Source organism: Equus caballus, chromosome 26, assembly GCF_041296265.1.
Source record: "Equus caballus isolate H_3958 breed thoroughbred chromosome 26, TB-T2T, whole genome shotgun sequence".
In the NCBI taxonomy this organism is placed as follows: Eukaryota; Metazoa; Chordata; class Mammalia; order Perissodactyla; family Equidae; genus Equus; species Equus caballus.
Window position 1 is genome coordinate 31,273,129 of NC_091709.1, and position 23,089 is coordinate 31,296,217.

The 23,089-nt window shown below is 43.1% G+C and overlaps 1 protein-coding gene across 1 annotated transcript; it reads right to left on the minus strand.

Moving 5' to 3' along the window:
• Window positions 1-2,990: 2,990 nt before the first annotated feature.
• On the minus strand, window positions 2,991-12,699 carry ADAMTS1 (ADAM metallopeptidase with thrombospondin type 1 motif 1). Its single transcript, XM_023629968.2, has 9 exons — window positions 11,219-12,699; window positions 9,276-9,622; window positions 8,773-8,905; window positions 8,222-8,389; window positions 7,508-7,794; window positions 7,092-7,278; window positions 6,826-7,001; window positions 5,715-5,890; window positions 2,991-5,554 (listed from the first exon to the last, which is right to left on the minus strand). The coding sequence occupies exons 1-9, from the start codon at window positions 11,892-11,894 to the stop codon at window positions 4,855-4,857; spliced, it is 2,850 nt and encodes a 949-aa protein (XP_023485736.2). The 5' UTR covers window positions 11,895-12,699; the 3' UTR covers window positions 2,991-4,854.
• Window positions 12,700-23,089: the final 10,390 nt, after the last annotated feature.

A 23,089-nucleotide genomic window follows, 5' to 3' on the forward strand; every position in this document is an offset into this window, starting at 1 on the left:
AACTTTGAAACCATGTTTTCAACAATTATTTACATTTAGTGATAAATTTAACTGGTTACAATACTTACTAAAAATCCTGTATTTTTAATTTCCATTGGTCTTTAAGTAGAAGGTAGAACATGCCTGTGTTGCCCAGAACACCCTTTCTCCCCTAAAACACCCAAAAACCAGAAAAACGAAGACACTCTGGGACTCATCCATGATTTTGTTTTTACTTTTTCCTTTCACGTCTATATCCATCTGCAAATTTCAGTCTTGCACTGCAGAATTTGACCTCTTTCTATCACATCCATGGCTATCACCCTAGTTCAGCTCATTGCTGTTGTTTATTGCAATGATTGCAGTAGTTTCTTATCTGGCTCCTCTCTGTCCCCTTCCAGGTTCAAATGTTAAGTCAAACCATGTGTCTCCTCCACTCCACTGGCTCCAAATCTTACTCAGAGCGAAACCCAAACATACTTCCTACTCTTGCTGGACAGGCCCTCTGCCCTGCACTCATCTCCTCTCCTTCCCCTCTCTTCATCACTCTAGCCTCACTGTCCTCTTGCTGTCCCCTCCAAGAAGTCCAGCTCACTCCCACCTGTGGTGGCCACGTTTTTACTGTAATCTCATCCTTCAGAGAGCTGTCTCCCCTCATCCCTCTCGTTTCTTCCCAAATATCTTCTTATTGAAGAAGCCTTCCTGGATTACTCTACATAAAATTATACTCCGCCTCCTTCCCACGCCAGCAAGTAAATGTTTTGTACCCTCTCTTAAGAGCAACGGAACATAACACAATAATAAATGTAAATAAGAAGCTGCTACCAGAGCTAGAAAGACTATGCTAAATTCCAAACAAATAATTGCATTGTAATTGTAGAAACTTACTCTTAAATAAAAGCAATGTGATTAATAGAAGCGTGCTGTGAGGAAAAGTTCAGTCGTCTGAATTACGGACACAAGAGCAGATTGAACAAAGACTGTCTTAGGAACTTCCAAGACTGAAACCAAGTGGAGACAAGTGGGGTGACTGGGCATTGTGTATAGTTCTATATTCCTCTGTAAGTTGCTATGTTCATGATATATTTTATGTTATGCTGCTCTTAAGAGAAGGTACAAAACTTTTATTAGCTGGCAAAACTTGTTGATGAACCAAGCATCTTCTGCGTTTTACTGTTTCCACTTCTGCCAATGTCATATGAGCTCATTCATGGTACAGAAGTATGTGTATGGCAGAACAGACCATCTTTCTATACTGGGGTAGCTTTGGCCAATTTCCTTGAGAGGTCTTGATAGGTCTAGCATCCTTAATCCTTATATTAATACTTTTTTCTCTTTTGGAAAATTAATGAGATTAGCAAATGATGAGTGTTGTGTATTGTTTCTATGTCACACTAAGATCTGCAGTGCCCACTTCTAGAAGCTAAACTAAAAAAAGAGCAAAAATTGGAGACAATTTTTGCATAAAAGCTCTGATCCAAAAATTGTGCTTGCGTGGTAGTTATTGAAATGCTGGAGAAAGAAAGTGCCCATTGAGTGTTTGGAAAATTAGGTGTTTGAATTAATACTCAACATCATTCCTCCTCATCATTTATACCTGCAACATGAGTGAGCACGAAACCTCTCCTGCGTTTAAGTAGGTAGCCAGTCAAGCTCACCGAACTGGATGGGTGTGTTGAATGAAACATTTTTTGCAGCCAAAATACAGTATTTTAAACTGCTCGGTTTATTGATGAAAGGAAAACCTCACCAGCAAAGGGCAGAAAAACAATGTAGCAACTTAGAAAGTTGTTTGGCATTACCTTGGACCGAGAATAAAGAGGATAGTGAAAATCTTTTGGCTGTTTCTATCTCTTTGTGTCTTGAATTTCAGACTCCTTGCTTACATCAAATCAACACAAGCCTTTTAAAAGAAAAAACTCATTGGTGAATTAGGCAAGATTCAGAAATGACTTCTTTATATTATGAGTTATCATTTTAGGTACATTTATCTCATTTTATCAAACGGCTTGTGTACTAATGAGGGTAAGGGCATTTCTTGTGTGTGTGCGCACATCCCCCATGTGACTTACTATGGGGATTTGTAGCATAGTAATGCAGACAAAGAAATAATTGTGATAGAGGTTGTTGGTGCAAAGAACACTTTAGACCACTGAATTGTATGGCCAAATTCTGTGTTTCACTGAGTTCTATGGGACCGGGACTAGTTCCCACAATGTGAGAAGATTTGACCTTTACCTTTTGGTCCGGTGGCCCAGTCGGTAGGAAAAAACTTACCCAGAGACTAACATGACTCTCCCCTCCCCTGCCTCACTCTCTGACCCACCCACCTGGCTCCTGAGAAAATTACATTCCATTGCTCAGGGGAAGAACACTTTAAATAAGTCTGAGGGCAAATTAGAAATTATCCTCTGTGGCTGAGTGGTTAAGTTCGCGCGCTCTGCTGCAGATGGCCCAGTGTGTCGTTGGTTCGAATCCTGGGCGCGGACATGGCACTGCTCATTCAAACCACGCTGAGGCAGCGTCCCACATGCCACAACTAGAAGGACCCACAACTAAGAATATACAACTATGTACCGGGGGGCTTTGGGGAGAAAAAGGAAAAAAATAAGATCTCTTTTTTTAAAAAAAGAAATTATCCTCCTGATTTGAAATTAGCATGTTATATAGAACTACTTGAGAAAACTATTCTAAGGAAGGTGAAAAAAAAAAGGATGAAAATGTAAAGCTGGAAATGTCTGTGGTTAACCAGAGTCTTCTAGTAAATAAGCTATTTCCTGAGAGAAACGTAGTTACTTTGGAAGCAGTCTGAACTTTTAAGGTCATTGAGGTACGCTTTAGTATTTAAAATATTGTGATTTACAAAAGGCTTCCCCGAGTGGCCTGGGTGTTCCAGGGTTTCTCCAAAATACCTCATGTATTCCTGAAGAGCAAGTGGAATATTTGAAGGACATGACTCACCAGGCACGTCTATCCCAAATGTAATTTATGAGGCATCATTTTCCACTCAGTAGATTAAATACTTTCATGTAATTTTACTTTCATAATATAATAGAGTTAGAGAAACAAATTCAAAATGCATCCAGAACTCCATTTTTATCATTTAACTTATGGTATACATCAAAGGTCAGCAAACCATGGGTACAGAACAAATCTGGCCCACTGTCTGTTTTTGTAAATAGTTCCATTAGGACACCACCAGGCTCATTTATTTATTGTCTATGGCTGTTTTCAGGTTACAACAGCACAGTTGAGTAGTTGTGACAGAGATGGTATTTAGCAATAGTAACACTAAAAACACACCCTTAACAAAACTGAAAATCTTTACTATCCGGCTCTTTAGAGAAAGTTTGCCAACCACTGGAGTATACCATTACATTAGTACCAAACCTCTCTAAAATCAAAGATACCATAGATTCCTTTCTTTGTAGCAATCACATACAACAAGGACATAAAATACATTCCATTAGAATGAAATCCTAGTTTCAAAGAATTTAAGAAAATATTCAGTCTTCAAATTCAATATTTGTGTCTCAGATTTCCTTCCCAGGAATTAATTCCCATTCGAAAAAAATAGACACACACATTCAAAAAGTGTCTTTTTATTATTTCTAGTAACATATATTGTATAAATACTCTATTTTTTATATGTTCTTTTACAAAAGCGATATAACTTAAAAGATTTATCATTAGAAAGAAATGTATAAAAATAAATATGTTATTATAGGCATTTATTACAAACTATAGTCCTTCTTAGAAGGAACACACAAACCAATACTTATAAAGTACATAGAATTTATAGTAATATATTTTACTATATACACATGGAAAAAGTCATATTCTCTTTCATAGTTGAAGAGCTGAACAGACATTCACCAGGATATGACTGTTGGACCAGCTGCTGGGGATGGACCCGCTACCCCTCAGTAGCCTCCCCACTGTGAGACAAGTGACTGCAGTGTCCCCAAAAACTGGGGACCCCATTCTATGCACCCCATACTTATTCTGGCATTACATCCTTTTTGTGTGGTGTTACTGACTTCCTTGAGACACACACTGTTTTTCCACATCCACATTCCTAAAGCAGGCTTACATAAGGAGGAACGAATGGTAGGAGGTACTGACCTCATCCTGCCTCCTCTAGTTATTTTTCCCAGCATCTGATACATTGCTGCTTTTTTTCCCTCTTGTAGACTCAATGCATTCTTACAAATACACGGAATTGTTTCCTTGTCAAAATGAATTGACAAATAAAGACACAAGAATGGCACAAGAAAGTACAGACGGAGTCATTGGACGTTGTTACACATTTCTCTCATGCTGGTCAATGTTGAATTCTTACTGCTGGGTAGAAAAGATAGCATTCTCTGAAACCATAGCAGCCATGGCAGTGCTGGCCAAAGACCCTATACATACTCCTTTCTCCCTCTATTGTTAGCGAGGTGAAATAAGCCACATCTTAAACTAAAATTCTCATCTTTTTCCTGCTTTTCATTTCCTAATCCCCATGATACAAAGTATTTAATCAGTACCAGGAAACAGGGATTATAATATTTCTTAAAATTATTTTGACAATTGTTTCTATTTTTTTTTTTAACTTGTCATAGATGTAACAAAAGGGATGATAATAATGCCCTGGGCCTTTATCATGCTATATCATTGCTCAGAGATTAATAATCCTCATTAACTACCCTATCAAGTTTGTAACTGGCAGGATATTCTGACGATCTAACTTCTTTTCTACCTACCTATAGTCTCCTAACTCATAGACACACCTTGTTGATCACCGGCAAGGTACACTGGATTCCTCCAGCCTTCTTGATTTCAGTGCATCAGCCCTTCCACACTTTACTTTTCCCTCAACACTGACATTGCTTAACTGCATTCTGCCATGGTGCAAAAGTCTATGTAATGTTTGGGTTTCTTTAAAGGATCGCAGCTCTCTTGAGACAACACCCCCCCATCGTGGGACAGACACTGCAAGGTTCTCTTTTTGTAACCCTTCCCACAAGTCTTGGAACATGGCGACCAATCCCCCAGCTGCCAGCGGGGACAAGGCAGGTCTGCACAAGGTCTGGTGCTGGCTGGCTTCACTTCCTTCGCACACTCGGAAGCTGGCTGCCCATTGATGTCTCGGCACTCTACCAGTCTTCTCTGCCAACCCTGTCCACATGACTTGGAACATTCGCCCCACTCTTCGATGACCCATTCTGAGAAAGTAGGGATGGCATTGAAAGATTCCTTCTTCTTCTTCACAAAGTATGTGTATTTAATTTTCGGTCGAAGGGCATTGCCCACTGTAAGGACCTGGATGGTTAAGGGCTCTTTGAGAGGACTAAAGCTGCGAATTCTTTCCAACGCTGCAGAAGAGCCACTGTACCTCAAGACACTACCTTTGTACGTAATGTCTTGTTCTAAAGTGGACAAAGTGAAGTCACCATTCAGGATGTATGTGCCATCAGCAGCTTTGATGGCAAGAAAGCTTCCATTATTTCTGGATCCCCTCTGATTCCGTTGTTTCACTTCAATGTTTGTGGCTCCAGTTGGAATTGTGACGATATCATGATATCCAGGTCTGCAGGCAGGAAAAATAGATATAATAATCTCTCCTTCACTGGCTAAGTATATTACTTAGCCTGAAAACACAGTAAGCTTTTAGAATCTAATTTTTACCAGACCTGTAGAGTTACATGTAAAACATAAGACCTTTGGGGGTATAGCATTTTCAAACTTACTTTGCACTAGTAACTGATCCGGATATTTTCTTGCATGTAGATCCATTTCCTCCGCAAATACCGCATTTATCAAACTTCTTTTTGGAGTCTATGATGCGGTCACAGCCAGCTTTTACACACTGCCCTTGCACGCAGACAGAGGTGGAATCGGGGCTACATGGAGTACCATCTACCACCTGAGAAAGAAAAACGTGCATCTGGCGTCACACGCTAACAAGGTAAGGGGATGATGCTATAACCACTATGGAAGTTTTCCTTACTAACATTCCATCTCTGCTTTTCTGGCCATTGTAAGTAAAACAGTACTCTATACATGTCCCACACTACCCTTTCTCTTTGGCTTTTTTTCCATAATGAGTATAGACATCTGAAAAAATTACAAATTTATTGGCCTGTCTCACGTCTCACTAAGGTCGATGAAAGCAGAGTTTTGTCAACTCTTTCACTGCTGTATGCTCCATGTCTAGAATAATACTTGGCAATAGGAGGTGCTTAATAAATCACTTGTTGAATGTTGAATCAGCAACTGGGGAATATTTTCAAAGCCTACAAGGCTCATAACACATGATAATCTCAGTCAAATTCAATTCCATTTTCTACCTCAGAGTCAGATTTATCCTCTCAGTAAAACAGCAAAAAAAAAAAAAAAAAAAAAAAACACCACACTTCTACTAGTTTAATGTATGTCCTCAAACACAAGAGTGATTGATGCTCAGACATCCATTTTAATAAGACCATTTGCCCATGCTACTGCTAGTCACACAGTAACAGGTACTTTGGACCGTGCCTAAGTGATTTTCCAAAACCACTGGTTGGTTGCCGTGTTAATACATAACATATCTAACCATGAGTCAAGGGCTTTTCTTTGTATATGAGAGTAATAACAAGCAATTGCAAGGATCCGAAGTGCTAGATTCAAGCTTCATTCATAGCTGAAAACAACACCAAACTCAAATCAGGCAATTACCAACGTTATCTAGAAGGAAAGTTCTGGTTTGAAGTTGAACACACTTTAACAAACAGATTAAAGAAGGTACATCACAGATTGCATGCAAAGGTAGCAAGTCAACACCTTGGTTCCCAGGCAAAACGTAAGAATAACAGTAACTACCTTGGGCTGCAAAACGAAGAAGTAGCCAATGCCTTTGGCTTGACAGATGAGCTTGCACCTGTCCTTTGGTGAGACTCCAGCATACTTGGGTGTCCACTCCACCGCAGGCCCACTCCCAAAGGAAGCTTTCGAAAATTCATTGTGAGCCTCACATTGTTCCTCTCTAAAGGTTTTCCCTGGAAAAAGAATGATATGATGACATTATCAGTTTCCAACCTTTAACCACCTGTTTATGGGCACATCTTTTTCACCCCATTTCCACTCACCATTATTATCCGGACAGTCCTCGATGTTACACGACCTGTAGCGCACGCGCTTGCCTTCACAGTACTTCCCTCCATTCTTTGGCACTGGGTTGTCACATTCCCTCATTGTATACTGAACTCCTCCACCACATGTTCTCGAACAGTCTCCCCAGGGCCCCCACGGCCCCCAGCTTCCATGAACAGGAGTCTAAATGGGGACAAAAATCATCAGCATTAGGATTCTCTACACAGCCCTTTTTAGGAATAAAAGAGAAAAATCCAGAACAAGGAACTAATGGTCAAAGTAATCTATCTTGTGTCTCCTGTCAGAGTACACAGATAGAGGTGTTTAACGTGATAGTAAGTTTTAGCACGACTTTGTTCCTTTCAGTTCCGAATTTTAAAGGAGTTGTGTGTGTTTCAGTAGAAAAACTCACATCAAAATGCTTCCTGTCAGTCTTGTTCACACACTTGCCATTGACACACCATCTCCCTTCTCCACAGCTGGTGCCATCTGCCCAAGGGAAGTGTTTGGTTTGGCACACCAGCAACCCGCCAGAGGTGCCAGTGCACCAGAGGGTCGTGCACGTGCTGGCTGCATCCGGGCAGTGTTTGGACTCCTCCCCAAACGTGAACTGGCATTGCCGGTTGGCATCATACAAGGTCCCGGGGAGATCAGAGGGGAGCTGTATGGGGCTCTGGGGCTTGTCCATCAAACATTCACCTGCAAAGAAAAATGCCAACCAATATTAATAAATAGGAAATGAAAGCATGCCGGGGGCGGATCAGTTTCAGAAAATATTTATCATAGCAGAGAATATATAGCAAAGCAATTTGAAAACAGTAGAGCTTTGGGGGAAAATACTGGAGAGAGTTAGATTATTAAGATAGCATCCTCAATGGAGTATTTCTGTATTCCCAATGACAGAGAATTATTCTGCTAATAGTTCAAATTAATTACTATGGGAGCTACTTGGCCAGAAACACTATCTTTTACTGGGAATTAAGATATAAAAATGTATGATCTTGACAGAGTAATTTTGAAGGAGGGCAAATAAAAAGGAGAAAAAAGAAAGAAAGAGGTGGCTTAACAAGAACCATACATGTGGAAGGTTGGATGCCATCTAGAAAGAGTGACTCAAGTGTCTTACCGTGACCATTATCCAGAAATGATGTAATCATGTAGGCGCTGCAGGGAGACCAAGGCTGGCTGCGGTCCAAATTGGAAAGCATTGACGCCATCATGTGGGAATCCCGGTTGACACCATTAATGCTGGCACATTGCTTTGCATCATCATGTGGCATGTTAAACACGTGGCCTAAGAAGCAATCCAAAACCCACATTAAAATATAGGTCACTGGTGGCATTATCTTTCCCAACAGGGATTCCTTTGTCTCAAAGTGATATTTCTAGAGGAAGAAATGTATTTGGGAGACAATCTATTTTGGAGACAATGTCTACTTTTCACAGGGTGTAAACAAACATGTACATTTCCAAATGACCAGAGCTCCTACTATCTTACTTTGTATTGGAATAAAGATGACCATATTTAGGATAGTGGGAAAATATTTTCTGCAGTTTCAAAGAAGCCCTGGCACTTAAAATAGCAATATAACCTGCAGACTCTCTCCCTTACAGTAACATATTGTTTATCGGTCTGAATTCATGAATTGGGCTTAACTCACTCTGAAACAGACTTACCTAATTCATGGGCTGTGGTGAAGGCAGCTTGTAAACCATCATCTTCTATGACCGAGCAGCTTCTGCTGGGATCACATATAGTTCCAACATCAGCCATCCCAAGAGTATCACATGTCTGGGCCCCACACAAATCCTACAAGGAGCAAAGATATCTTCCTTAATAGGGACAGATAATGAATGTTAAGATCTAACTTTTTGGCAAGGTGTGTCTTCACATATGCTTTGGAGCATCTACATTCATTATTGTTGAGCTGTCCTTTCAGGAGGACATGCTTCAATCAAGATTTCCTAGGACATTAATCAAGATTTTTCTTAATGCTATTCAAATAGAACTGTGAAACTCAAGACAAGTAAAATTATAGAAGAAATAAGTAAGATTGACCATGCTAGCCAATTAAAAAAAAATGTAAGTGCAAGAACATTGGTGAAATGCCAATATACGCATTTGTTACAAAGCTGACTCCCAAGGAGACACTATCATAATGGTACTGTCTTCCTCTCACCTGTCGGGTGAAAAGAATCGCTGTGTCATAGTGCTCCGCATCCCGGTCACTGGGCGGGTTGTGCTGCTTTTGCCAGTTGCAGAAATTCCGCAGAGTGAGAGCAGCATTGGAAGTCACTTCGGGCCCCTTCTGTTCCTCATAGATGACTAGGATCTTCACCACCACCAGGCTAACTGAATTCCGAATGCTGGGGTGTTTGTATAACCGGGCCGCCACCGAGAACAAGGTGAGAAGGTAGTGCTTTAAACCACTGCCGTGGAACTCTGCCATAGACTGGTCAGCCACAAGCATGGTTTCCACATATCGGGGGCTGGACACAAATCGCTTCTTTCTTATGCTTCCAGTTCCTGTAAAGAAACAAGAAAGATAGTTTGCTCAGGGGCAGCCTAGCCAAGAATAGCTACCTTCCCAGAGTATATAAGGAAAGCCTAACAGTCAAAGCAAATAAAACAAAAATATACCCAGAAAAACAATAACAAAAATATTTGCATCACTTTTCACTGAAAATGTTATTTTTAAAGTTTTCTCCTTTACTTTAAGTAAAAAGGCCACGTGCTCCCCTGAAGGGTCAGGCCTTTTTTTGTGTGTGAGCAGGATTTCTTTTGTCCTCTTTGAAATCCTACAATCTGAACAAGGCAGTGTACACATCATCCTATCCAGCTGTAGTAAAAACTTGGAGCAAGGGCAGCAGCAGAGCGCCCTGAGTCACTCTTTCACAGGCCAGGACTCAAATCCTGAATGAGATCATCGGGCTCCACGTGGAAGGCCCAGGGCGGGGCTGGGGCCTCTGCCAAGGGGCCGGGCCTGAAGGAATCTCAGCCTGCACTGCTCTGCTCTCATTCCAGGGGTCCCTAGGGTGTACTGCTGCTGCCAAATCCGGGCACCAGGACCACCCACTCTGCCCAGCAGCCTCTTGCCCTACTCCCACTGCCCCAGGGAAATAAGTTCCTGCCTCGGGCCACGGTTGATTCTTTAGGAAAGAGCCCTCCCACTCCTGCCGGAGACCCAGGCCCCAAAAAGTCCTAAACTGGGCTGTGACCGCAGAACTGCTCAAGGAGTAGACGTACGGGGGGGGGGGGGGAGAGAGAATTCTCAAACAAGACATGTGAGCATGTTAACGAAGAAAAAAGGCACCAGAGTAAGAGAATGAAAAGGACTGGACAGTAAGCCCTGCACACAACAGAGTCAGGGGAAGGCGTAGCAAGAAGGATGAGCGGTGACTAACATTCCACAGGGCTGGAGAGCAGAATTATGGCCGCGAGAGGGAGCGCAAACTGGGAGGCCGGGCGGGAGGCGCGGAGAGGCGGGGCAAGCTGGGTAGAGACCTCCCAAGCAGGTTCTGCAGAGGGGCCCCGCCGCCGCCAGTCGATCCGGGTTAGCCTCTTAAAGGTGGAAAGGGACAAGACAGATCGTAGTACAGCTGTGAAGGCTCGCGGGCTCCCCGTTCCGAGGTCACCATTGCTCCTCGGCGCTCCATCTCCGCCCTCCTCCGGGCGCAGGGTGCGCGCACAGGCAGCGGTGACAAAACTAAGCGCAAAGTTGCGATCCGACCAAAGAACCCAAACACAGTCGTTATAAAGAAATTAACAGGATGGAAAGAAGTCGCACACGCTCACACTCGGCTAGGGTGGAAGGAGTTGCAGTACCAACTCTCCCTTCCTGGTCCCAACGCTTCGCCTTAGTCAGCAGAACATGGTTATTTGTCTGTCCTGTCGTGATCACTCATTATTCGGGCAAATGGACTTAAGCGTTGTAGCAGGATTTGATTACTTCGCAAACCCAAACCTCAAGCCACATTCCTCCACACCAGGCCTCCGGTCCTGTCCGCAGACCTATACGCCCCTGTCTGCGAACAGGAGTCTACCCTAAAGTCGCGCACAGAGAAAGCGGGGAGAGGCGGATGAATGAAGAGACAAGTGAGAGCAACTCCTCTGGACTGATACCTGTTGGCCGTCCGGCGCGCTGCGGGGCCCTGTCCCGCGGCGCCCACTGCGTCCCGGCGTCCTGGCCCTCCGGCTCCGCGCCCCTCGAGGGCTGGGTCTCGTCATCCATGACCCCGCACTTGGCGCCGCCGCCGCCCCGCCGCCTCCGCCGCAGGAGATGGAACGGGGGCTGAGCCGGCGGCTCCTCCCCGGTGGCGGCGGGGGTGAGGCGCACGGTGGCGGCGGCGGGCGCGGGCTGGATGAAGTATTCCTCGCCCTGCAGGTAGAAGGCGCCGCGCACGCCCTCGCAGAGGCTGAGAGCGGCGGCCGAGCTGGGGTCGCCGTTCACCGTGCCGGAGTAGAAGCAGTGCGCCAGGTCGCCGGCGGGGTCCGGACTCGGCGCATTGGGCCCAGGTCTGCGCCCCACGGTCTGGAGCGTGAAGCCGGGCGCCAGGAAGCCGCGGTCCGGCTGCAGCTCCAGGAGCAGCTCCCGGCCGAAGGCGTCCAGACGGAGGCGCGTGGTCTCGCGTCCCGGGGCGCGCTCCAGGGCTGGCAGCACCAGCTCCTCGTCCTCCTCGGCTGGGCGCCCGCGCACGCCCGGCACGACCAGCAGCGCTGCGGCCGCCGCTAGCAGGAGCCGCAGCGCGGGCACAGGCTGAGAGCCCCGAAACCGCCGCGCCAGCTCTGCGTTCCCCATGTCGCCGCCTGCCGTGCGCCTTCGGAACTCCGCGGGGACCGCTTGCTGCACCCGAGCCCCGGGAGGCACCGCGCGCCGCAGCCCCCCGAGCGAGGGGGCTATTGTTCGGGTCGGGAGCGCAGAGCCTCGCTGGCCTCGCTCGGGATTTTTACAGTTAACAGTTACTATTATTCTTTGATAGTGCGCGCAGAGTCGGCTCAGACGGGGCGCTTAGGCAGAGGCGCTGCAGGTCTGCCGGCACGCGGGAAGTTTTTCTTCTAGCGCAGAGTTGGAGGCACCGCGCAGCAGGCGCTGGCGAGGTGGCGGCTGCGGGGACGAGAAGCGCCCTGGGACGCCTCCGGGGCAGAGGGCTACGGGCAACGCGAGGATCGGTGCCTGGAGCCCCTCTTCGGCCTCCGCCTTGGCCGCGGTGCTGCTCGTTCTGCGCCGGGCTCTGTTCTCTCGACCCTACTGAGCGCCCTGGCTTTGCAATAGCCCCTGGCTCGGAGCCGCTTTGCAGCGAGTGCAAGAACCGGGCAGCCCGGGCAGTCCTTTTATAGTCTCACTCTGCGTCTCCACTCCCCTCCCCCCTTCCTCCTCCCTCTTGGCCGCCTTTCCATCCAAAAGACACCGCCCCCTAAACTCAGTCGGTGCTAAACCGCGCTCAGCGCCGCGGGCCCGGGCGGGGGAGGGGGCGGCCTCCGCGCTGGCTCCACGCCACCGGCTCATCAATCTGGGGGCGGAAGACGCAGGAAGGGCGCCGTGACCAGCAGTTTGTACGTCTGCTGCGAGGAGAAGGTGCTCCCTTCCACAGCGCCTTCCCCTTGGTGGCTTCCCGGACCACCTCCCTTCCCGCCGCCCCTCTGGTGCGGGAGCGCTGTTCGCGCGCTTGACTACAGTTCCCAGAAGGGACAGTGCGGGTGGAGAGCTGGATCGCTTCTCCAAGATTGCTCTGCCCGGGAGCTGTCCCTGCGCTGTCTCCTTCTCTCACTATCCCGCCTCCCCGCCCCCACCGCAGCCCCCTCCTGCTCAATCTGGGAGATGAGCCCGGGCTGCCCTTTCTAGAAAAATACCCCACCCCACCTCTCCATCTCCCTGGCCTTCCATGGGCCCGGTTTGCTGTAGCGTGCTCTCTCTTCGCCCCCACTTTCCTCAGGGAAAGCTTGGTTTTCCTGCGCTTCCCCTAGAAAGCATGCCTGGGTGAGGGGCCAGGAGACACTTCCCAAGCTCTTGATTTTAGAATGCGTTTGCGCTGAGCTTCACTCCTCCTCCTTCCACCATCATTCCTCCCCGCCCCCGCCTTAGAGGGCTTCTCTGTGGGGACCCGGGTTCACACTTCCGGAATAGGTGATCTGGAACGCTGTTCAACTCCCTAGAGCCTAGGGAGGGAATTGCGCTTTCTCTTCTGCGGTGGAGAAATAATCACCTCCTGCCCAGTGTGCCTTCTTCCACCTAACTGCATCTACAGGACGTAGGCCAGGCTGGCAGAAACGTCAAGGAACCCCACTTTTCCACCCAGGGACCAGCGGGATCGCTGGGGCTAGAAAGTGTGCGGTGGGGAAATTAGGAAGTCTGCTCCCTTCCCGGACCCCTCCTGCGTCTTCCCACAAGGAAGGGAAAAGGCTGCATCCGTGTTATGAAAGCGAGAAAAGCTAAGCCTTTCCACTTCCAGGTCCCTAAGAAAAAGCTGAGCAGCTCTTCCATCGAAAAAGAGGGAGGGGCTCTGTGACACAGAGGAAGGAAATGTTTCATAATGCTTCCACAGGCGGAAAACCAGCGGGACAATGGTGAGAAGGACCGCCCCGATCCAGGGGCAGACCCGTGTCCCTCACACTCGCGCGCTTCCACTTCCCTGCCCTACCCGGTCTCCTGTCTCGCCGCCCCCGCCCCTCAGTTTCCCCCAAGTTTTATCTCGGCCTTTTCCTCACTCCTCCCCAGATCTCAACTTCACTCAGTCCTGGTCAGAAGCGTCCCCTTCAAGTCCTCCAACACGTCCTTCTTCCAACTTTTGCTTTCAGAATACTTTCCAACTTCCTTTTTTCTCTCAAAGTTCTAGATCGCCTACTTGAAAAACAAAAACAAAAACTTTGCTTTCCACTCTTTAGGAAAGTTCAAATGAGAAAGAATGACACAGAGAAGAAAAAATCGCTTCGTTCTTGAAAGGGCTGAATAACAACCCCCGATCCCCACACGCTTAGGAATGGATGCTTTCTTAAATGTCATTTTCGTTTCCTAAGGTCACTGTCACGGTTAAATGCTGAGTGATTAACCCAGGAATTACATCTATTATTAACGGCAGCTGAAGATATCTCAATTACTAGTTTTTCTCTTTTCTTCGATCTTTGATTTCCCACCATCTGACTAACATTTTCACACTGTTTCTGCCCTCTTCCTTTCACACCATCTCTCTTTGGCTGCCCTCTCTCACCCCATTCCATTTCTTCTTCAAATTTTATATTGACGTACATAGTCATGAGTGGCCGCATTCATTTCTACATTGTCTACCCTGTCTGTCCGTCTTTGAACTGAGGTTTACTTCTCTCTGCTTCACAAGTGTCATTTCCCAAACATCGCCACTCTTCAGTTTGGTTTCCAGATTTTTTTTTTTTTACGTTTCCTTCCTCTGTTACTGTAGGTTTTTTCAACGTTCTATTTTTTATGACTTCATTTCATTTGTCCTTTCTCTCTAGCTAGATGAAAAGTTTGATACTTGGGAGGACATTTGAGGAAAAATCATCTTACGAGATATTGACTATGGAATCAGGAAAGCATGATGGCAAAGCCATCAATAAATTTTCAAATCTCTTGCTTAGAAAATGGCTCTGGAAACAATATAGGGTGACCAGCAGCTGTGGCCTCAGACTGACTTTGAGATGGAGATTTCAGATACTTGAGGTGGCCCAGAGGCTGAGAGACTTAACAGAATAGTAAGAGTAACTGTGATTCCCTTGTATTGGGACAGGATGGGAAATTCAGAAGACCAGCAGAAAAATGTGTAATCTTCTAAAAACTCATGTAATGCATTCCAATCTGTCAACTCCCCTACGTAAGCTTTAGATTTTAAAATACATTAATGCAAGGTTGGCCTTTAGTCCATTTCTGCCTCCAGTGTGTTCTTACTGGAAGTTTAATTCAAGATGTACGTTTCTGATCTTGAATGGCTCACTTCAAATCCATTAAAATTTTTGCATATTTCATGTTGTATATCCAAATGGGGCTGAAAAAACAGAGAGCTAAAGGCAAAAGAAGGGCCAGGAACATGACTTTTTTATTCACTGGGTTTCTCTCCAGATTTCTGTTCTTTTGCATAATGACTCCAATCTGTTGTGCACCTGTAGTTCTGGGAAATGATTCTTTTTTAATCGCTTCAGCAGAGGCATGGACGTAAGAGTTGCCAATTACTAAGCTTGAAAAACTCCATCCACGCTCTAGAGAACATTTAATCTACTTACCTTTTTCTTTTTCAAACCAGCGCTCTTTGAGTGTTTGTGGTATTACACGTGTGTACATATAACATATATGTATATTTATAAACAAAATTGTGAATTGAAAAAATATGTTGCTGTAGAAATAAGACCAAAGGAGTAAAATGTTTACACAGCGCTAGTAAAAGTGGCATGTAATAGCGGGTCTTTGTAAGTAAGTTTCACACTCCCATCCTTATAAAATATTTGTTTTTTGATTTGAATGTGCATCCAAAAGACCACAGAGTGTCCTAACCCCTACCATATTTCTGATTTTCTTTTTATAGAATTCATAAGTGCTTCTATAAACATAAACCTTGATATATTCTCATTTATAGACCTTAAACAATTTTTATTTGTAGTGATGACCTAACAAGAGTTAAAGTAATTTACCTAAAAATACTCTTACAATTAACAGTTTGACCTTTTAAAAGCATTCTTGTCGTCTATTAATAGAGAAAAGAAAAAGTTTCATGCATTTTAAAGTAAAAGAAATAAGTATTAATTTTTGTTTATGACTTATGTGTTTGTATGTATTTCACTTATTCATATATTACAGACACAATATTCTATTGATAATTCTCAAGAAGATTAGACCAAATTAAGCATTCAACAAGTAACTGTGAAATGAAGGAATCTGGTAATATACATGAGCTATTAGCATTGTTCTAGTGTAAACATTGTCTACAGAAACGATACATGTACATATTTCATAAACACATAATGTTATTCATATTTTCATACCACAGGATTTTCATACCATAGGATTAGAAATGGGAAAACTGTTTAACTTTAGCGCTCCTTTGAGAACATATGGTCTAAGATTATATTGGACAAATGGATATTTTATTTTATCATAAATGAGATAATAGAAAACATCTATTTTAGGCAGGTTATACACTCAGAAATATAATAAATATTGAAAACAGTAAAATTACTGTAAATTGATTTGAACTTAAAATTTCTATGACATCTAGTCATGCATTTGGAAGAAATGAGAAAAGTAGTCACTTCAATCCATTCCCCTTGTTTGACAGATGTGGAGTTGGGCCTGAAAGGGATTAAGTGGCTTGCCTAAGATGTTGTAGTCCAAGTAAGGGCTTAGAAGTGACTTTGACTCATGATTTTTAATCAAATGCCTTTTGGCATTTTAACTATCTGATTATTTGGTAGGTAAGTATGTTGTTAGACTTGTTATTGCTGTTGTTTCCAATGATTAAATTTCATTTAAATTCTAAATAGGAATTTTCTGGCAATAAAAAATTTCCACCTTAAAAGATTTAAAAGGCTTTAGTACTTCTCTTTCAGTCCACGAGGTGGCGATGGCCTCCAACAAATGATGTACAGCTCAAGTCAGAAATTTGCAAAGGTTTTACACCTTTGCAATGATATTTCATAAATATTAATCAAATTTTCTCATATTTTGGTATCATGGAAAATAGCTCTTAAATATTCTAACTTTAAATGTATTTATATTGTTAAAATAATAATAAAATGCCTTAGCCAACTACTTTTTATCTTGTGGCTCTATTAACTTAAACCAAAGAGCAGTTAAACTTTAAAAAAAAATCTGCCTCTGAGAAGATAATATTGTGGATCACTTTCATTTGCCACATTTGAGTACTTTATGCAATTCACACGAAAAGGTCATAGACATTGCACTCCATGAAATAAAATTAAAACCTCATTCATTCATTAAACAGATATTTATTATCTACAGTATGCTTAGTATATGTTAATGCTTGACTATCAGTGCTAAAGTTTAATACATGACTGTCAATTGTAAAGTTAACTCATTTTCTTAATTCAGAGATTTTTCTTAGCAACAAACAAAAATGAACTTAAAATGCAAAAAAGGAAGGAGTGTGAAAATGTTCTACCACCAGGTGGTGACAAAAGCTAAAATTTAAAATCACTCCTAAAAGCGAATATTCCCTACAAATGTTCGATTACTCCAAATAGAAGTGACTTCCAAATGTCACGTGAATTTAAAATCCTATACTAGGGAAGTTTTATTACTTAAAATGAATCAATATTAGCACTATATATTTATTAGCTTAATAAATACTGGAATTGGAAGTAGACAATTTCAGCCAGCAGGAGGCACATGAGACCAGAGAATAAGAAATTTTAAACCTCATCTTCCCCTCACCCCCTTACAATTTGTTGATTAGCTGGTGGAGACAGCAGCTAGTTTGTTTTTGTTTTTTGGGTTTCATTTGTTTGTTTGTTTTTTACCCGTAGGACAGCTGTTTGAGCAGAGTCTGGAAGTCAGCTGTCCAGATGTTTCAAAAGTGATTATTGCCAATGACGAGTTCTAGATCATCATGCCAATGATGATTTCTAGACTTCCTTCGCAAGACGGATTTATGACTTTGCAGTGTTCCTTTGTGTCTTATTGATAACCCAGGACAATTATGAAGTTTTGTGGTTCGTTGGCAATCCACTAGAGCAATGAGAATGGGTAGCTCATAACCCCTGACATTCGAGTATCTTCAAAATCCAAGGCTGTGCTTCCACGGCAGCTTAAGGTATCCCAATACCAGTTTTCCTCTTTTCTTTGCTCTTCCACTTTCCCACCATCTAACTAACATTTTGACATTGTATTTCTGCCCTCTTCCTTTCACCCAGTCTCTCTTTGGCAGCCCTCAGTCACCCCATTGCATTTCTTCTTCAAATTTAATGTAGACCTATGCAGTCACGAGTGGCTTCATTCATTTCTACATGTCTAGCCTAACTCCGTCCATCTTTGAAATAAGAGATTTACTCCTCTCTGCTTCACAAGTGTCATTTCCCAAATATCCAAACATCCCTACTCCTCAGTTTGGTTTCCACACATTTTTTCCCTATATTTCCCTCCTCTGTTACATCCATCGAAAATTATACTTGCACAGCCCACTGGGGTCAACGGATAAGGATACTTGCTGCTGGGAACACTGGGCCAGAAAGCTTTCTTGTCCCAGATGGCTCTCAGGGCATCCTGCAAGCTGAGGAGAGAGCTATCCCTACCAGTTTGCTTATCTGTAACCAGTTGATGGTAGGCTAGTTAGTATATTCATGCAATGTCCATTTGGAAGCTGAGACCTAGAAAATCTCCCCTAGGTAATAGGCTGTTGAGAACATTAGAATTGGAAGTTCTAAAGCAGCACCATGTCCAAGAGTGGAAGCCTTCCTACCCTCTGCACTTAATACACTGAGAGCTGGGAGGCAAATCCACGTTGGAATTCTACTTTCTGACTTGGCCACATCCTTACCTGGTGGCTTCAGGGAACTAATTGTCCTTGAGCCTCAGCGTCTTCATGTATAAAGAAGAGATGACAACAAAACTTGACTTGAAGCATTGTTTCACGGATTAGAGATATGACTGGCATGGAACTGCCAATGGATAAATGGGACTGACTATTATAGGGGCTTTGGAAATGGTAGGGAAGGAATGTCAAACGCATCAGTGAGACTGAAGGCACTGAATTCTGTCTAAGAGTTTTGTCTTGTTGCCATAGAATTTTGAGACGAGCATGAGACATTTTTTAAATGAATGAAGCAGGTGGTCTTCTCTGTTTAGTAAGATCACCGTAGTTGTTGAGTGGGACACCAAAACAGAGAAAGGAGGTGTGTGCAGTTTGAAGCTGTTTGTGGTAGAATGATGTGGGACAATAAAGGGAAGTCAAAGATTACTGGGGATGTGGGATAAAAAGCAGGATAAGAAGAACTGAGGCAAATAGTTCCAAAAGTGCAAAGCAACAGATTGAAAAAGTGTATGCAGAAAGGCTTTCCAAAGTTATCAGTTAATGAGATCTGCTGATGAATTGCCTCCAAGTTAAAGTTGTTGGGTTTTATATAGATTTTGACTTTTTGCTATGTTAATGTATACTTTTTAGGACATGCTCGGTCTGATGGGTGGACTATTCTGAATACGTGTGTTGGACACCTTGCTGCCCACTTGGAATTCTCTTGGCCCTCATTTGCTCTGGCCAATGCTGCATTAAACACTTTTGGGCAGGTGTAACCTGATGGTCCTTCCCAGCTGCTCCCTATGTCTTAATGCTTTCTCACCTGGGGCTCCGTGAAGCTGCTGAAGGACAATCCTGCAAATGCAACAGGGAAGCTCAGTGGTGTTAATTAACAGCCATGTGGCAGCCCTTGACCAGAACAGGAGCCACTGGGAAATAGTTCCTCTTCCGTCCCTTGGGAGACAGTATAGAGGCCCATTGTACATGTCTCTTTAGAGGGTCCTGATAGAATCGAGCCCCAATTGTCCCTAGCAATGACCAGCTTGATAATGCTCCCTTGCATTGGCTTTCCCCTTCTCTGTCTTATTCTTCCTAGCCCCCTCTCCTGTTTCCTAAACTTGCTCACCTGCTCCTTCCCCTCTCTACCCCCTCAAGTCATTTTCTCAGGTTCTGCTTTTGGGCTCAACTGAGTCTAAAACAATGACTATCAGAAGAGCCTTTAGATGGGACTGCTATCTGATCAGACAGTGATGAGAATCCCTTTGCTGTACTAAGTGGGGTGGATGAGCTGGCGGCAGGCAGTGGCATTACAATTGTGAAGACTCTCACTGTGGGATGAGGTGGCAGCGTGGGATGAGGTGCACGTTGATGCAACAGGAATGGCACTTAAACAGGATGAAGAAAAGAGCAGTTACAGAGAGTGTGTGGTTGGATGGCTTTTGATAGTTGCTTCAGAGCAGGGGTTGGCAAACTATGGCCTGCGGGCTGACCACCTGTTTTTGTAAATAAAGTTTTATAGGATTGAAACCAGAATCATTTGTTTACATATTGTTTATGACTGCTTTTGCATTATAAGGCAGAATTGAGCAACTGCAAAAGAGATTGCATGACCCGCAAGTCCAAAATATTTATTATCTGGCCCTTTGAGAAGAGGTTTGTTAACCCATGGTTTAGAAACCTTGAAAAAATCTTTTAAAAGAGAGGTTATAATTTTTTCTAGCTTCATTGCAGGGCATGTCATGAAAGTTATCTTTATCTCCTACAGCCAGTTAGCAGACTGTGCCGACAATTTAAAAATGCGTAATCCTACAGTTGCGCTATCCCCAAGTCAAGGTCCTAATAGAAACAGTGAGGGACCATGAGACATGAGATAGAGATGTTTGGGTGGATGAGCGAGAGAATCTTGAACCCCTAGATTCTCTTGGACCCTCCAGAGTGTCAGAGGCAACTATCACTTCCTTGTTACAACAGAGCAGCCTCCCTTTGCCTAGAGACTGTACAGTTCTGAGCAGAGGCAAGTGCTTCTTGAAAAGATATTTGCACCCCTACGTTCACTGCAGCATTACTCTCAATGGCCAAGGCTTGGAAACAACCTAAGTACCCATCAATGGATGAATGGATAAAGATGTGGTATATATACACAACAGAATACTACTCAGCCATAAAGAAAAAAGATGAAATTTTGCCACTTTCTGACAACATGGCTAGACCTCGAGGGCATTATGCTAAGCGAAATAAGTCAGATGGAGAAAGTCAAATACCGTGTGATTTTACTTCTAAGTGGAAGATGAAAACAACAAACAAACACATAGATACAGGTATTATATTGGTAGTTACCAGAAGGGAAAGGGGGAGGAGAAGAGCAAAAGGGGTGATGGGACACATGTGTAAGGTGATGGATGGTAATTAGCCTTTGGGTGATGAACATGATGTAGCTATGCAGAAATCAAAATATGATGATGGACACCTGAAATTTATGTAATGTTATAAACCAATTATATTGAATTATATACTGAAATGTTACTTCAATTAAAAAAAAAAACAAAAATGATGCTTGCCCTCCTCAACATCTGCTTATCTCCTTCATTCCTAGCCTCTTATGCAAAGTTCAAAACTTTCTGGAAAAGTTTTTTGAAGACACACTGGCCATACAAATTATGGTCCCCAAATATTTTCCATATTTTAAAAATGGAAGCAATATTAGTCAAAAGCATTGCATTGATAATACTAATGTTATTAAATTATATGGTTAAGACAGACTTATGACAGTATAAAGCAGTTTATAACACTGTTGTGAAAATTTTGTCATAATACACAGAAACTCCACTGTGAAAATGCAGAATTACATTACTTTAAGGTTAATGATATGACCTGTTGGAGTATGTGCAGCTAGCTAGCAGGAAATTTGGGGTTCTGGAAGTGATAACCAAGACAAAATAGTCCGCACTGTCCTGTGAGACTTGGCGGTGGTGGTCCACTCAGGATTAATATCGATGGGGATGATTCTTATCAGGTGTCTGTCTGAGATTTCCAGGCGAGCAGCAGTGATTCCAGGAAACTTTCTATTTGTCCTCCTGATCTAGGGAGATGGGCGTGGGAAATACTGAGGGCATATGTGTGTGAAGGAGGGTAAGTCATGCTCCACATCCCCAGTTTCCTGTTTTCTGAGCAGTGGCTGCCTGCTGTCCCCTGCCGGGTGGTGCCTTCTTTTTCATGCCACTCTTAAATTAAAAACTCCAGTCCACTCAAGAGAACTAGACAAGAGAAGGGAGCCAATTGTGAATGATGTTATATCTGAATTCATGTTTTTCTAGGGTTTTACTGTGGCAATAATAACGCCTGGTATTTGTCGAGTGCTTACAATATTCCATGCACACTTTGTATACACGAAGCTAATTAATCCCAGATTTATTGTTATTAATATCTCTGTTTCACAGATGAGGTAATTGAGGCACAGAGAAGTTAAGAAATTTGGCCAAGCACATCTAGCTAATAATAGATGGAGCCCAGTAATCTGTTCTTTTAACCTCTAATGCAATCGATGCACAATATGTATACAACAGTTAAAACTCCTTAAGGGCGGAATAGAGAAGAAAGAGGACTGGATTAAGAGTCAGGATAACTAACATTGGAGATGCCACCCTCTGCTCAATGACCTTAATCACAGACTCTCTAGAACTTAGTTTCTAAATCTGTAAAATGAGCAGGTTGGACAGCTCCATTTCAAATATTCTATAACTTTTAAGGTAATTTGAGCACTTTGAGTGACTATAGACGTACAAATTGCTGTATATTTATTTTAATGGTGTATCTCTGCTATATAGGCAATATATTATATGCTGTGTCCTTGGTGAGATAATTATTCCTCAATGAAATCTTGCCTCAATTAGAACATTGTTCGTATCAGAAAATAAGACACACTTTTTTCTGTTTCTATAAAGCCACTGTGCGTAATGGTATTACTGTCACCAGTGCCAGGAGACAATGAATTAAAATGTCACAAAGGGCTATTTTGTTTTACATAATTCAGCCTATAAAAAACCTAGAGAACATGTTGGTGTAAAGGGATTTGGTTTCCAAAAGGATTCAGTGCCATGTTTTGTAGATTCTATGACTTAAAAAGTCATATATATGTACATGTGTATTACATTATAAATATAAATAAATATATATATATATATATATATATATATATAGCAGAAAGAAGAAATAGATTCCAAATTTCCATATTGTATCACTGAGGCAGGAAATATAAAATAAAGCCTTCAGTTTTATGACTTTTTAACTCCTATTTAAGTAAATATATTGGACTCTGAGTAGGTAAATAGAATATTTTCTGGAGCTCACCGACATCATCCTCACCATCTCTAACATTTATCAAGCACTTATTATGCACAGACACCGACCCACATATTTCACATATACTACAGCTTTGCCAAAAAGCCATTCCTAAATTTGTAACAGAAAGTTTCAACTAAGAAAGGATAAATATACGGTAAACTTTTCATTAGAATAAATAAAT

What these genes read in the sequence shown, in the direction of transcription:
- ADAMTS1 (XM_023629968.2), bottom strand. Translation starts at nt 11,894, where the DNA reads ATGGGGAACGCAGAGCTGGCGCGGCGGTTTCGGGGCTCTCAGCCTGTG. An exon ending in CGATTCTTTTCACCCGACAG is followed by an intron (nt 8,906 to 9,275) that starts GTGAGAGGAAGA and finishes TGCTCCTTGTAG; the next exon opens with GATTTGTGTGGGGCCCAGAC. An exon ending in GGATCAGTTACTAGTGCAAA is followed by an intron (nt 5,555 to 5,714) that starts GTAAGTTTGAAA and finishes TCCTGCCTGCAG; the next exon opens with ACCTGGATATCATGATATCG.